This window comes from Aedes albopictus, chromosome 3, assembly GCF_035046485.1.
Source record: "Aedes albopictus strain Foshan chromosome 3, AalbF5, whole genome shotgun sequence".
Classification (NCBI taxonomy): domain Eukaryota; kingdom Metazoa; phylum Arthropoda; class Insecta; order Diptera; family Culicidae; genus Aedes; species Aedes albopictus.
Genome location: NC_085138.1, coordinates 73,049,545 through 73,065,722, shown reverse-complemented (window position 1 = coordinate 73,065,722; position 16,178 = coordinate 73,049,545). Strand labels below are relative to the sequence as shown.

The window sequence follows — 16,178 nt, the reverse complement described above, 5'->3', positions numbered from 1 at the left end:
ATGGTGCAAAGTTATTTTGTTAAGAGGAACTTGCACCGGTAGTGGCTTCTCATTACATCGCAGTAGGAATGGTGCAGAGTCCATCATCGATGTGACCTATTGGAATTCGAGTCTAAATTTTAACTCAGACTGGAGGGTCGGCGATAGGTATACTCTCTCTCAGTGGCGATTCTGTAATCTCTGCCAGGCAGCCAACGCGAGGCTCCTGGGGTGATGCAACATCCCCGGAACGCACCCCTTAGATGCTGCAGACGATGGTGGACACGTTGGTCCCTGAGCTCCCGTCTCATACGATATAACCGACCAGAGCATGGTTCCAGTGACAAATGAGGAACTCAACGTGATAGCTAAGTCGTTATGGCAAAGTTAGAAGTGAAGATTTCTATTTTTTATTCTTCAACCACTTAATTTACAGCTCTTTTGACCACTTAGGACACTGCGTGAGCAATTCCAATTAGCAGCTGCACTTACACTTTGTAAAGCGCCCAAATGTATTCTATTCTAATTCTTTTATATCGAACTGAATGCCTTTGAGCTGCTGTCACTTCTCTACCCTGTTCATGGTAGGATTCTCTTGGGAAACTTGTTAAGGAACCGTAGAAGGAATTTAGGGAAGAATCCTTGAAAGAATTAAAAAAAAAAAAACTGAAATCTTTTCTGCAGAAATCTGTCGAGTAATTTTGGAAGAAATCCAAGGAATTTCTAAAAGGAATGCCCGAAGAAATTTCTTGAGAAATCTGTAGAAGAATTTAAAAAAATCTGATAAGTTTCTGATGAAATGGTTTCCTAATGGCGGATTTTCTTCAGAAATACCTCAAAGACTTTCTGAGAGAAATTTTGGATAAATGACTGGAGAAATTCAGCGTTTCTGATTTTTTGAAATAATAGTTTGAGAAATTTCTGAAAGTGTTCGAGAAAGACATTCGAAAAAAAACATTGGATAACCTCTGAATAAACTTCTGAAGCGTAGACCTAGGATCGAATCTCATCCCCGACAAACTCACAGAATGTGTATTCTTACTTCGGAAGTGAAGTAAAGCGTTGATCCCGAGATGAACTAGGCTAAAGCAAAAAAAAAATCTCGTTAATACAAATAAAAAAAAATAACTTCTGAAGAAGCTGTAGAAGATTTTCGGAAAGGAACCCCAGGAGGATTTTTAAGGAATCCAAATTCGGAAGAAATACATTAATAAAAAAGACTCTATGAATAATTTCAGAAGGAATCTGAAAGATTTTCTAGAGGACATCTTAGAAAAAATGAGATATCTCTATAAAGAAATTTTCACACGGTATTCTGAAAGTTTATCTGGTGGATTTTCTCGAGGAATTCGTGGAAGATCTTTCAAAAGAATCATTGGAAGAATTTCTGAGGGAATTCGTGGATGATTTTCTAAACAAGGAATTACTGATGATATCTTCGAAAAATATTCTTGATAAACCCTTGGAAAAACTACTAGATGCATTTGTGAAATATGTTCAAAAGAAATCACTGAAAGTCTCAAGAAACACCTGATGGATTTTATAAAGAAATCCTTAGAAGATTTTCTGAAAGGGGAGGGATTTTTGAAGTAATTCATGAAAGATTTACTTAAGGATTCCTTGGATAATTTTTTGATAAAGAACTTAGAGAAATGCCCGTAGGAGAAATGGTTACTGAAAGAATTCCTTGATGGTTTTCTAATGAAATCATTGAAAGAATTTCTAAGGGAAACTTTGGAGGATATCCTCATGAATCCTTGGGTGCTTTTACGGATGTTATGGAATCTCTGGAAGAATATCTGCAAGAAACTTTAGATAAATTCCTTGAATAATGCTGAATTTCTGAAGGAGTCGCCAAAGGTAGAGAATAAAAAGTCAGAGAGAAGAAAGTAAAAAAATAAAAGAACGCGAGGGTAATGGAATGTTTTTCAGGACTACGTAGAAATTTCTGACGAAAACTCTAAAAAAAATAGGAAGAAACTCCGGCGAAATTTCTAAATTCCTGAAGAGATTTTTGAAGGATATCATGGAAGATATTATAAGAGATTCGTAGAAGTTTTTCAGAAATTATTAGAGAAATGTCTGAAGGATTTCTTGGTAAAAAAATCCAGAAATCTTAAAAGGTTTGGTTTTTTTTTATCGAAACGTTGATGAAATTTCTGAAAGAATTCTTGGAAGCTTTTATGGAGGAATGTCTGCAGTAATATCTGAACGACTCCGTAGAAAGTATAACTGGAAACTTTTTCAAAAGAATTTCTTGGAATTTTTTTCATAGAATCTTTGGAAGATTTTTACAAGGATTTCTTGGGAGAATTTCTGAAGGATACGTTAAAGGAATTTCTAAACGAATATAAGAAGGATTTCATAAAAAAATCCGTGATCTTTATTTTTAATCCCTGGAAGATCCTTTGGAGGAACTTCTGAAGGAATTTATGGACTAATTGGAGAAAAAAACTTTAAGGTTTTTTTGGAGAATTCATGTAGAAATTTCTGGAGGAATCTCTTAGAGATTGCATGAAGGAAACTCTGGATGGATTTTTGAAGAAATTCCTCCATGGAAGATATTTTTAGTCAAATCCTTCCAGAAATTTCTAGAAGAATTTCAAAGAGGAATTTACAATCATTAATCAAATCGCTCAGAAGCGTCTGAAAAAATCTCAGTGAAATTTCCAAAAGGATTCCTGGAGCAATTCCTGAAGATTGTTTGGATCGGAGAATAAAAAAACTGAGCGAATTTCTGGAGAAACCATTGGGGTAATTTCCATAGGGGATCCATAGAAGAATTTCTGCAAGAAACTTGGGTAGATTTTCTAAACCAAAAAGCGAAATATTCAAACAAATCTGAATTTCTAATCTTTTGAAGGAATCGTTGAAGTAATTTACTATAAAATCCTTGAAAGATTTTTTAAAAGAACGCCAAAAGTAAAAACGGAAAAGTCGGGAAGAATAAAAAAGAAATTGAGAAATTGTGAGGTAGCCTATGGAATGGCCTTCTGGATTACGGAGAAATTTTTGAAGAAAACTCTGAAGGAATTCAAGAAAGAAATTCCAGAGAAATTTCTGTATCCTGAAGTGATTTTTGAAAGAAATCTTGGAAGGTATTCTAAGAGATACTTTGTAGAAGTTTTTAAAGAAATTATTAGAAAATTGACTGAAGCATTTCTTGATAAAATATCTTGAAAAAAAAAATTCTTGAGCGAATTTATGATGGAACCGTTGAAGACATTTCTGGAAAAAATCTTAGAAGCTTTTGTGAAGGAATGCCTGCAATAATATTTGAACGACTTCGTGGAATATTTTCCCTAAGGAATTTCTGCAGGCTTCCCTAAAAAAAATCCTTGAAGATGTTTTGAAAAAAAAAAACCCTGAAGGATTTTTGCATGGATTTCCTGGGAGAATTTCCGAAGTAAACGTTGTAGGAATTTCTGAACGAATGTATGGAAGATTTTGCAAGGAAATCCCTAGATTCTGAAAGATTCTTAGTAGAATTTTCTGAAAGAATCCATGAAAGAAGTACTAAGAATATATGTGAAAGGTTTTTAGGACAATTCATGTAGGAATTTCTGGAGAAATCTCTTGAAGAAAACTCTTGATAGATTTTTGAAAAAAAATCCTCTTTGGAAGATATTTTTAGATGAATCCTTTGAGAAATTTCTGGAAAAAATTCAATGAGGAATTTACAAACATTATTTAAAAAATTCTGAATCATTCCTTGCAAGATATTCTATTCAAATTTCCAGAATAATTTCTGAAGTACAGGTATTCTTCGATATAACGTACCCTCGATATAGCGTACCCTCGATATAGCGAATTCGATATAACGTACATTTTGCTTCGATATAACGTACAACAATGAACAATTTTATTTTTCCCACGAATAACCCTTAGATAAACTACGATATCTCTCAAATCAATGTTTTGTTGCAGCATTATTCTTGTTACTCAGAATTAGCGCAATTTGGGGAAAAATTTAGTGTACGTTATATCGAAGCAAAATGTACGTTATATCGAAGCACAAAAAACGAAATGACTTTTTCGTCAAAATTCAAGTTTTTCATTATTGGTTTTGTAAATTCCACCGAAATCATTATTTTGGGTTAATTTCACGTCGAATACATCAATACTAGCATAAAAAATATTAAATTTTTCTCTGCTTCGATATAACGTACACTTCGATATAACGTACAAAGAGAAAACTTTTTTGTACGTTACAGTATGCGGCAGGAAAAAATGCGAAAGTGTTTTTCAACTTCAAACCTTATTTTCGTCCATTTGACATTAACCAATCTATGTTTCAACGTTCCATGATCTATGATAGGCTAGTTTTCTGAAAAGTTAATTGAAAAATTTCCCATTTTGGTCACTAACCTTTACAGGGCGGCGCCTGAAGATGAAGACAACCAGAATTTTCAAACCGCAAAAAATCGCACAGGTCGCTAAATTTCGCATCTGATAAAACAAAATTTTTGATTTTCTCTACAATATCATCAAATATATGTACTTATTTCATCTGGTATGTGAAACTACATGGATCTGGATCAGTGTGGTCTGGTTGTTCATCGAATTTGAGCTAATTTTGTTACTGTTATAGTCATTTTGTTTAATGACCATTGGGCGCGCAGTTTATTGATATCCGCTTATTAGGCCTACATTATCACATGTTAAACATCAAATATGTTCATTTTTATTTTTCAGTGCTAGAATATAGACATTGACTGATACACTGTCATGAAAAAATACACATATATATCCTATATTTAGCGTGTAATAGTGCCTTGAACTTTTCGCATTTTTTCCTGCCGCACCCTGTATATCGAAGAGTACCTGTAAATCCTGAAGATTGTTTAGATTCGAGAAAAAAAAAACTGCGCGAATATCTGGAGAAACCCTTGGAGAAATTTGCAAAGGATGCCCTGGAGGAGATCCTGCATGATTTTTTGAGGATGTTATGGGATTCATGGAACAATTTCTGGAAGAAACTTTTAAAGAAATTTTTTGGTTTGCGGTCTAAAAGAATTCTGAATTGTAGGAGTCGTTGAAGTAATTTTTGAATGAATCCGTGACTATTTTCCAAAAGAACGCCCAAGGTAAAAATCGAAAAAAAAGTCTGGATCGATGAAAAAATACACTGAAAAATTGTGCGGAAATCTATGGAATGGTTATGTGAATTACGGAAAAATTTTTGAAGAAAACTCTCAAGGAATTTAAGAAAGAAATTTAGGAGAATTTTTTGAATCCCTGAATAGATTTTTGGAAATTTTGGAAGGTATTCTCAGAGATACTTTGTAGAAGTCAAGGAAATTTCAGAAAATTGTGCTAAGCATTTTTGGTCAAATATATTAAAAAAAATCCTTGGAGGAATTTCTGATGGAACCGCAGAAGAAATTTCTGGAAGAATCTAGAATACGTAGAAGATATTCCCTAAGGAATTCTCTGGATGATTTTCACATGGATTTCCTGGGAGAAATTCTAAAGGAAACGAAAGAATGTCGAAACGAATATATGGAAGTTTTATTAATCCCTGAAAGATTCTTTGGAGGATTTTGTGAAGAAATCCATCGTGAAATTACTGAGAAAATCTGTGAAGGGTTTTTAGGATAATTCATGTAGAAACTTCTGGAGGAATCTCTTGAGCATTTTAAAAAGGAAACTCTGGAGGGATTTTTGAAGGAATTCCTCGTTGGAACATTTTTTGAGTCGAATCTGGAAGAATTTCAAGGAGGAATGCACATTAACTAATAAAGAAATTTCTGAAATATTCCATGCAAGATATTCTATAAATCCTTAAGAAGCGTCTAAATGAATTTTATTGAAATGTACCAGATTACTTCCGTCAAGGGCTGAAAGTATCTATAATACAGCTAAATCAATCAATCAGATTACTTCCAAACTGAGTATTTTTTTATTCGTGAATTTCAACTTCTAAGGCTAAGGCCAATTCTTCACACTGCAAACTGAATAAATTTAGACGTAGATCCGCAGTATGGCAGGTTACATCTATAAAATTAGAACACGGTGGATTTTAATCTGGATATCATCAAAGGGAAGTTTTGGTATTAGCTCGGCTGTCTTATTTAATCATCAAGCGAACTTTGGGGGGCAAAACCATGCTTGCCCCCCCCCCCCCTAAGTTGGCGCCATATTATTAATAGATCCCAAAAGAAGTTCCCAAACCAGGACCGAAACGTCGGAGCGAGGAAATTGTAGTTCGCTTAATGATTAAATAAGAATGCCGAGACAATACAATAGCTACCCCTATCAAAATAGAACTCAATCTATCAATTGCATAGCATTAAAATTTCAAACATAATAAAACCAAAATCTCCTTCGATTTCATTCACCCCCATCAAACGCGTTTCCCAGAGAAATAAAACGCAATTTTGCAAATGAGCATCCCACTCACTCAGTGAACTGTAGCCGCCACTTGTCGTTTCTAACCAGAACCAGGACATCATTCGGTGGACCTTCAAATGGTCCTCGTTGATGCGCACCGTGCTGCTGCGTCTGTGTGCGTATTTCAGGCGATTCTTCTTTTTAACCGCATATTTGTGAAAGAGCAAAAACTAATCATCTCCTGCACATTCATTGGAGAATTTCCATTACGTTGAAAACAAACACCGCACCAACGACGAACGATCGTTCCGGATGTTCCTACTTTCCACCCTGATTCTATAAACGCGCTCTTTTCACGTGCGCCTTTTCTATACTTGGTCACATTGTACACCTTGTGGGAAAGGAAAAAGGTACGCAAAGTGCGTGTCCCATAAATTTGTGGAGTTCTAAAGAGATACCATCGCCGTATGTAGTATGTAGCGGACAGACGATGATGGCAACACCGATAATGATGATGAGGAATGAGTGTTCGGTTTGGTCGCCTGGGAGAGATTGGGGATGATGGTTACTCAGTTTAATGATCAAGCCTCGAATGCAACGGGTTGCAAATTCTGCTTAGATGCATCGCACATGTTGCGGTATGAGAACTGTGAACTGGAACGTGTGGCAAAATAATGATGAATATTTGAAATGTTTGTGGCTAAAGCTAAGCTAAAGCTAAGCTAAAGCTAAGCTAAAGCTAAGCTAAAGCTAAGCTAAAGCTAAGCTAAAGCTAAGCTAAAGCTAAGCTAAAGCTAAGCTAAAGCTAAGCTAAAGCTAAGCTAAAGCTAAGCTAAAGCTAAGCTAAAGCTAAGCTAAAGCTAAGCTAAAGCTAAGCTAAAGCTAAGCTAAAGCTAAGCTAAAGCTAAGCTAAAGCTAAGCTAAAGCTAAGCTAAAGCTAAGCTAAAGCTAAGCTAAAGCTAAGCTAAAGCTAAGCTAAAGCTAAGCTAAAGCTAAGCTAAAGCTAAGCTAAAGCTAAGCTAAAGCTAAGCTAAAGCTAAGCTAAAGCTAAGCTAAAGCTAAGCTAAAGCTAAGCTAAAGCTAAGCTAAAGCTGAGCTAAAGCTAAGCTAAAGCTAAGCTAAAGCTAAGCTAAAGCTAAGCTAAAGCTAAGTTAAAGCTAAGCTAAAGCTAAGCTAAAGCTAAGCTAAAGCTAAGCTAAAGCTAAGCTAAAGCTAAGCTAAAGCTAAGCTAAAGCTAAGCTAAAGCTAAGCTAAAGCTAAGCTAAAGCTAAGCTAAAGCTAAGCTAAAGCTAAGCTAAAGCTAAGCTAAAGCTAAGCTAAAGCTAAGCTAAAGCTAAGCTAAAGCTAAGCTAAAGCTAAGCTAAAGCTAAGCTAAAGCTAAGCTAAAGCTAAGCTAAAGCTAAGCTAAAGCTAAGCTAAAGCTAAGCTAAAGCTAAGCTAAAGCTAAGCTAAAGCTAAGCTAAAGCTAAGCTAAAGCTAAGCTAAAGCTAAGCTAAAGCTAAGCTAAAGCTAAGCTAAAGCTAAGCTAAAGCTAAGCTAAAGCTAAGCTAAAGCTAAGCTAAAGCTAAGCTAAAGCTAAGCTAAAGCTAAGCTAAAGCTAAGCTAAAGCTAAGCTAAAGCTAAGCTAAAGCTAAGCTAAAGCTAAGCTAAAGCTAAGCTAAAGCTAAGCTAAAGCTAAGCTAAAGCTAAGCTAAAGCTAAGCTAAAGCTAAGCTAAAGCTAAGCTAAAGCTAAGCTAAAGCTAAGCTAAAGCTAAGCTAAAGCTAAGCTAAAGCTAAGCTAAAGCTAAGCTAAAGCTAAGCTAAAGCTAAGCTAAAGCTAAGCTAAAGCTAAGCTAAAGCTAAGCTAAAGCTAAGCTAAAGCTAAGCTAAAGCTAAGCTAAAGCTAAGCTAAAGCTAAGCTAAAGCTAAGCTAAAGCTAAGCTAAAGCTAAGCTAAAGCTAAGCTAAAGCTAAGCTAAAGCTCTAAATTCCTGCTGAACTTTTTAAAAGCAGTAATTGTTTCGTGACTTTAAGAATTTCAGTCATTTGCTTTTAATCGTTCGGAGCCCACCGTGCGATGGTGACATTTCATTATGATAACGATGATGAATCAATGGTCTCTGCCTGGAACCCGGCTGTATTTTGAACTATAATTTCTAAAATACAACCCGTAATATAAATTTGCCATCATGGCCTTTGAAAGTGCTCTCGCCGGAGGCACTGCGTACACGCAGTTCCGACCGTACGACTGCTAAGGTATGTCCGTCCAGGTCCACCGGAACGTATAGATGCATAAAGGGAACAAATGACTCGCTTTACTCTGTTGATTCAATGCGAATGAGTTGTGAGTGATGAGTCTCGCTCGCTCGCACGCTCGCTCGCTCGGTTGCTCGTTCGGTGGCGGTCGAGTTTTCATGATATCGCTCATAATGATGTTGAACTATGTTGAACGCTGCTGTTTGTTATGCGGTGTGTGTGCTTGCTGCGCTGTATGAAATGAATGAATGGGAATGGCTTGGCTGAATGGACTTACCCCTGTTAGATAGGTTTTCCGGCTGTCGTCCAGTATCGTTCGACCGATGATGTCGTGTTTGCTGTTGCATAATGAATTATGCAGCGCCGTGGGGGTCTGATTTGCCGATATCAATTTGTAATCGGGATCTGCAAAATGTCGGGAATGTTTTGCGTTAGCCTTAATGTTTGTTTTTTCGGTTCAATGGTTGAGATGGGCATTGAATGGAACATAATGTTGGATCCTGCGGGAGAATGTAGGTGATAGCAGCTGATAGCGCGATGAATGGACATGACTGGGTAATCGGCGTTCCAGGGCACATGATGTGAGATGGAACCATTATTGGTGCTCAAAGGCAACGGCAACGTTAATGATTGCTTCAAAAGCTGCTGCAGAGGAAGTTGTTTAAACTGATTAAATACACAGTAAATAAATTTTTAATAGCCAAAAGCGAAATATCTGCTATGCTAAAGTACTCATTTTTAAACGTAGGTCTACTCGATTACGTTGATTGTTTTTTACAAATATTATTATACTTAAACACTGCTTGCTTGGCTATGGTGTCAACAAATCGATTTTGCCAAATACTCATACCCACTTCTATCTAATTGCCGGTTAGAATAGCATGAAGCGTGGATGATGAGGGCATTCACGCACAGGCAAAGGTGGCTGCGTAGCTGCTTGACTTGACTATATCATTGACTTTACGTCCTCGAAGTCAAACATCAGAAAGGACCTCAAACCGGCCTTGCTGTGACTTCGTAAGTCAACGGTGGCAGCCAAGCAGGACCGTGGGCAGCTGCGGCAGCAGCAGAGCCCGTGAAACTGAAGGTGCCGAAGTCTACCCAAACGAAGACCTCCGAATTCCCGGGTAGCCTGAAGGATTCTTTAGATTTCAGGTAGCGCACGCAAGGCCAGGAGGATATTAACCCGGATCGACCCGGGAAAGCCTCGGATTCAAGGGCCCATGATCCTAAGTGTATAAGCGGAAGAAGGAGAAACAGGAACTGGAGATTAGGAATGTTAAGCCAAGTAGTTACCAAGGGTGTCCGGCCATTTGACCGAATGCCGTTTGGCCGAAAAATGAATGATGATTTTAAGTGACCAAACCACTGTTCCCGAAGGGACTGTAAAGGTCGGCCCGCCCTGGACCGAAGAGAACGGATGTTGCGACCACTGTAACCTCAAGTTTGGGCAGATTAGGGGGAGGACGCTCCTTAGACCAAACTAGAGCAGAAGAAGAAGAAGTAGAAATCGTTAGAGGGGCAGGAACGTAGGGAGCCAGGCCTAAGAAACGTGGAAGGGCAGGTGCCAAGCGTGAGAAGGGCGACGAGCCTGTCATCAAGACTGAACAGTTCAGGTACTCAGGGCTCTTGAAGGCAAAGCGGAGCGACGCCAAGCACGTGGATCTAGGAGCCGATGTACGCAGTATTAGAAGTAGTCATACAGACGAAAAATGATCCTGGAGCTCAAGCGCGACAAGGAGCGCAAGAGCGCTACCTGCAAAAGTCTGGCGGAAGAGTTCCTTGACGAGGATCACCTGTATTGGTGGTAAGAGTCCATCAAACAGGTTGCCTGTCCAGCTTAGCTTAGCTTAGCTTAGCTTAGCTTAGACTGACTGCACACATCTATGGTTGCTATTCCGTGATTGACCTGAACTAATGACAGTTGCACAATGAATCAACTGAATAATTGACTGGGAGTGGTCAATATTCTCACTGTGCACGCTTCAGAGACTACCATCAAACAGGTTGCCTGTCCAGTCCATAAACCACGTTGACTATGAAGAAAGAAGGGGGGTGGTCTAGCAAAAGTCTGCGGTCTACGGTCAGGTAAAAGTCTAGATATTTCGAAAATTTAGTATGGACAAAAGCCTACGAGGGGCGAGGGGAGTCTGAGATTGCCAAAATTGGGTTGTTTAGTGAATTAAATATTGCCATTTTCTTTAGCCTAATCGAAAGAGCTCATTTTTCTGAGTATTAGACGATTTTATTGCGTTTCAATTCCTTTGTTTTGATGGTAAAATAAACAAAACAGTTTTAATTTCCGTGGATGGAATGACAGTTCAATCGATAAAGTGACAGTTCACCCCGAACAAAAATTTTCCTCCATACAAACTTTAAATGCATTTTAAAAATAGTTCCCGGGCACCAAAAATGATGAAATTTTGGATTTTGACCAATTTTTGGACGGATATTCCGATTACCCTAGTTTACAAAATAAAACGAAAGTCGTGAACTTCTGTGAACGACCATAATTTTTGAAGCACAATTTAGCGCTGATTTCGAAACCGACCTTCAAAAAATTTTAAGTAGAACAGTTTTTGACTTTTAGCTCAATATCGAGTTATACATCTTTTCAAAATATGTAATTTACTAAAATTTAAATATATTGCGTTTTGTTCAACCAATTTTTTTTTCATAAATTAAAAGCTGAATACAATACCTTTCGATTGAGTTGTTGTTTTGCTCTCATCGCAGTCAGCCGCAGCAGCAGCTGGTCTGCAATAAACCGATGAATAGCACCTAGTAGCTCTTTGTTGCCTTTTGTAAAGCAGTAGTGTGCTTGGTTTAAATTCGTTTTGTATTGTTCCTGTGCTGAATCTATCAGAGTAATGATCGAGAACACGGTCAAATTTCGATTTCCTGCGTTGGCACCGCGGCCAACATGGATCGAAATCACCGATTTCTTGAAGCAGCTGAAATCCGATGTCATGGATATGGAAACCGTTTACAAGATGGAGGAGGATAGAAGTCTGTCTATCAAGTTTAAAACGGCAGCGGCAATGGAGGAGGCGTTGCGAACAAATTCAGGACCTGTCAAATTCAGCTATTCCAGCGGAAAAACGGTTGACGTTATCATGTCACATGCCGGAAGTAACGTGCGACACGTACGGGTATTTGATATTCCCCAGGAGGTATCTGATGAGGATCTGTCGTTGGTCCTGGGAAAATATGGCAAAATCGAAAGCGTTATCCGTGAAAAGTTATCGCCGAACCTAGGACTAGACCATGTGTTCAACGGAGTGCGAGGTTTGCATATTGACGTGGAAAGCGATATTCCACCAACGGTGGAAATCCTCCAGATCTGAAGAACATCGTAGAAACAGTTGTCCGCAACGACCAACACGGAACCAAAAGGCAAAAGGAGTGGAAGCTGTTTCCCAGTAGCTATGCTAATGCCGTCATTTACGGTGCAGCAGCGCAAGGTCAATAGGAAGTCGTAAATGAAGAAAAGGAAGCCATTGAAGAGGAACAAGTAAAGGATGGCGAAGCGGAAGCGGAGGAACAAAGCGGATATCAAGGAACATTGAAAGTGGCGGAGTCGGTTGAGCATCGAAGCGAGTATGACAAGACATTGGCGGAAAATTGGGCGAAACACGAGGCGGAAAAGCATAAAAGACAAGAAGAATTTCGAAAACAGGAGAAGTCAATGCAGCGGAGATATCAAGAGGATCTACGGGCGAAAGAGAAGGAGTAAAAGGAGCGATGGGAGAAGTATGAAACGGAGCGATGAAGTAGGCAGGAGAAATATCATCAGGAATCATCTGAACAACAGCAAGTACTTCCGGTGGAAAGCAATCTACAGTCTCCACCCAAGAAGAACGCTCGTAAGCAGTAATTAGGTTTTTTTCATTTTTTTTTAAATTTTTGATTGTATTTTTATAAATTTACTGATTTCGGCTCCGTTATGCTTTAAAGCGCTTGAGCCTTACAAATAAACGAAATGAAAAAAAATACTTTTCGATCATCTGAATACAGGTTTTGCGTCAGATTGATGAAATTCAAGATATTGGCGAGTTTTAGGGACGATCTCCTTAAATTTTTAAGAAATTCCCAAAAAAATTTGAAGAAATGTTTTTTTTTTCAATAAAATAAAAACAATTTAAAAACTCTTTCTCGATGTTTATTTGACATATCATATGTAGGCGAGTTACAGTAAACATTTTAGCTCAATCGGAGCATTGATTACGGAGAATGAGTGAAGTGAGTGACTTGGCTTAAAAATAGAACAAAAATCGATTTCAAATCATCAACCTTGTATGGAAAGTCGAAAAATTTTCCGCTCTACTGTAATTTTTTTCTTTCGCGTTTACGAACTCAGGGCATGATTCTACACCAAAAATGATCATCAGCTTACCGAGTTCAAAAATGCTGTAAATCATGTAAATCATAAATCTGTTAGTAGCAGTAGTGGTGAGGTTAGAAAAGTGGCTCTCATCTAAGGAAAGTAGAGACAGGAGGAGGTAACTGTGCACTATGCGCATCCCCGTTCCTCCGCGGCTAGCTTGTCGGGAGAGTTCATGGTTGACGACGGTCATCAACAAGACCAGAGATGGGCTTAATGCCATCCCGACTAGAAGATTCTAACAAAAATATAACATAATTATAACAAACCATGATATGTATAACTCATTGTGATATAATCATGTTTAACATCATTGGTGTTTAAAAATATTATAACTCAATTTTATCATATTATGTTATAAATGTTGTTCAATAACTCATTGTGAAATAATTTAGCTCTGATTATTTGACAATCAGAACATCATTTTACACAATTGTATAAAAATATGATAGAAACTAGTTTTTTGTAGCTATAATTTATATCATATTGTGTTATAATTTGGTTCTAATTATAACAAAATAGGTTATTATTTTGATTAGAGCGGTGTACTGTTTGTTATAGTTTTAGTTATTTTAACATCATCCTGCATCTAGTTTATAACAAAATGAGTTATAGAAAAATTTCATATCATCATAACACAATGTGTTATTAACTTGATATAATTTTCTAGTCGGGATGGAGGTGGCTGATTTGGATTGAAGCAGCAGCTTGAATCCATCATTGTCTTTATAAAGTCGAACATCAGCAAGAACCTCAAACAGACCTTGTTAGGACTTCATAAATTAACGATGGCGGCCAAGCAGGCCTGTGATAAACTCATGGTAACTGCAGCAGAGCCCATGAATCTGACGGTGCCGAAGTTTACCCAGATAAGGGTATTAGAATTCCTGGGTTGCCCGAAGGGTACGCCTGATGTGATTGTTTACAACAAGCTATCGCAGAAGCGAGCGAGGCAGCCGTCAAATGAGGAGCTACCAAGCGGTGAGGACCAGGGCAGCAGGGATTACAGTCCCGGGGCCTGACGAACCCCACCCACTTGCGAATCAGCCGCGTAGTCGCCAGCTAAGAATAGAACTACTAACCTCAATACAAGGTGTCAAGTGATCCGTGCCGAGGAATGTGTGTTAGAGGGGGTAAAAAAGATACTCGATCATTAACGGAGCCTGTGGGGTACTTGGGCACCCCCTACAGTATTTCGTCCCTTACCGCGTTTATCCAGGGCTCTGGCATAGTGGACTTCTTTTTCCGTTCAACTCGTGGGATTAACTTGATTTCGTAGTTTAAAACAAACAAATGGGGGCTCCAATCCATTCCACAACTAGCCTGTCGGTGGATATATTGAACGGAGCGTGGATGATGACGGCCATCAACCAAAAGCGAGAAGGGCTGTCCGCTCGTCATCAAAACCGAACAGTCTAAGTACTCGGACGTCTTGTAGGCGATGTTAAGCGACGCCAAGCTCGTGGATTTGACAACCGACGTGTATCAGACGTAGTATCAGATAATCCTACAGCTAAAGCGCGACAAGGAACGCAAACCGGGAAATCCGTGAACCACAGGCATACAACGGGTTGTCCAAGGTGCCAGGCCTCAGAGCCGTAGCTGATAAACCACAGTGCAGGTGACGCAGCAGAACCTGAACCACTGTGACGCAGCCTAGCAACTGCTTTGTGGGGACGGATATCGCCATCATAGCGGACGCATGCCGAATACCAGCCGGTAACGACAATTGGGTCGCATGCGGTCATATGGGCGACGGGTAAATACCCCTTTCCAGGAGTTGGTGTCTACTTCTTACGAAGGCTTTGTGGTCGCCAAAGTAAACGAGGTCTTTTCTGTACCTGCTATGCTCGAGCAGTTCATGCAGATGCTGGACTGTATGTCGCCCGCGCTGACAAGGCGAAGGCCGGTGGTAATAGCAGGTGACTACAATGCTTGGACCGTGGAATGGGGAAGCCGTTTCACCAATTAGCGGGGTCAGATCCTGCTAGAGGCGCTTGGCATGCTATATGTCGACCTAGCTAATGTTGGTACCAAGAGTACCTTTAGTCGAAACCGCGCGTAACGGAGTCGATTATTGACGTTATTTTTTATAGTCCTGACTTAACAAGTAGTTCGAACCGGAAAGTAGACCTTGGCTACACTCACAGCGATCTCCTGGTGGTTTGCTACAGCATCGACTACAACAACAGCAGGCAGTCAGTAGTGAAAGAGGCGGCTAGGCCAAGGTCAAGCCCTCGCAGGTGGAAGACATTGTACTTCGACGAAGGAGTATTTAGGGAGGCGCTCCGCCATGAATGAAACCTACTTGGTTTAAGCGGCGACGAGTTGAAAGCGATGCTTACGCGTGCGTGTATTGTGACCATGCATAGGTACGTCCAGTCCACCCTAGAAATGGGAGACCACAAGCTGCAACTGCCTACGAGCTAGGCGGCGGATGCAGCGAGCACGAACTGAGGAAGAGCGAAACGAACGACGGGTGGTGTTCACCGCTGTAGGCCGCGCTGAAGACCGAGATAAAGGCGAGCGGATGGCCTGCTTTGAGGGTCTCTTTTTTTTTCCTTCTAAACCATAGGGGGATAATCTGCAAACAGACACCCTAACAGGAAGGTTAGGATAGTGTGGGGTTAAGGCCGTCTTCTACTACAATAGTAGAAGCCAGGACTACTCTCTCCTCGACCCACTAAACACATTCCTATGGTCGCCAAACCCTACGTCTCTCCGGAACCACCAAGAAGGTATTGCTTCAGAGAGGGGCTAGTGCACATCGCGCCCTCAAGGTTAGCTGCGTAGCCTGCAGCAACGAACATCGATGACTCGCTTTGGAGAGTCCATCACGGTAACATGCTGGCGCTTAGCCAGTTTCCCGAGTGGTCCTCACCACTCCCTTTGTCCTCGGAAGGCGGGCAGGGTCAACCCCGCCCGCGCCCTACTGCTGAGCGGACATCAAGAACTGATGCCCACATGCAACCCGATCTGACCTGCCCGCAATGGAAGGGTATCACTACCCTTCAGGCCCTATCAGATGCATTCGTAGGTTGCAGACAGCAGGGTCTCACCTACACCGACCCTTGCCGGGGACCCCTTTCCAACCGCGGGCTCGGATCCAACCCAGTAGACCGACGCCACGACAGCACCGCTACCGGGACTTCCTCTCCGTGGCCACTTAATCGCTGTAAAGGTCGATCTCGACCACAGGGCACCGGTATGACCTACGAAGCCGACTTCGAACCCCTGGACCACCTCT

At 40.0% G+C, this 16,178-nt stretch overlaps 1 protein-coding gene across 2 annotated transcripts in view; it reads right to left on the bottom strand.

Annotated features, from left to right (window-relative positions):
• The window catches only part of LOC109399785 (synaptogenesis protein syg-1), a 611,559-nt gene that overhangs the window by 41,147 nt on the left and 554,234 nt on the right, over positions 1–16,178 (bottom strand). Inside the window, exon 10 of one of the 2 annotated variants that reach the window (XM_062860224.1) lies at positions 8,825–8,952. The exons of the other annotated variant lie outside the window; for it this stretch is intronic. Within the exon in view, the coding sequence (XP_062716208.1) occupies positions 8,825–8,952 (128 nt within the window). The remainder of the gene's footprint in view (positions 1–8,824; positions 8,953–16,178) is intronic. 2 annotated transcript variants of the gene reach the window in all.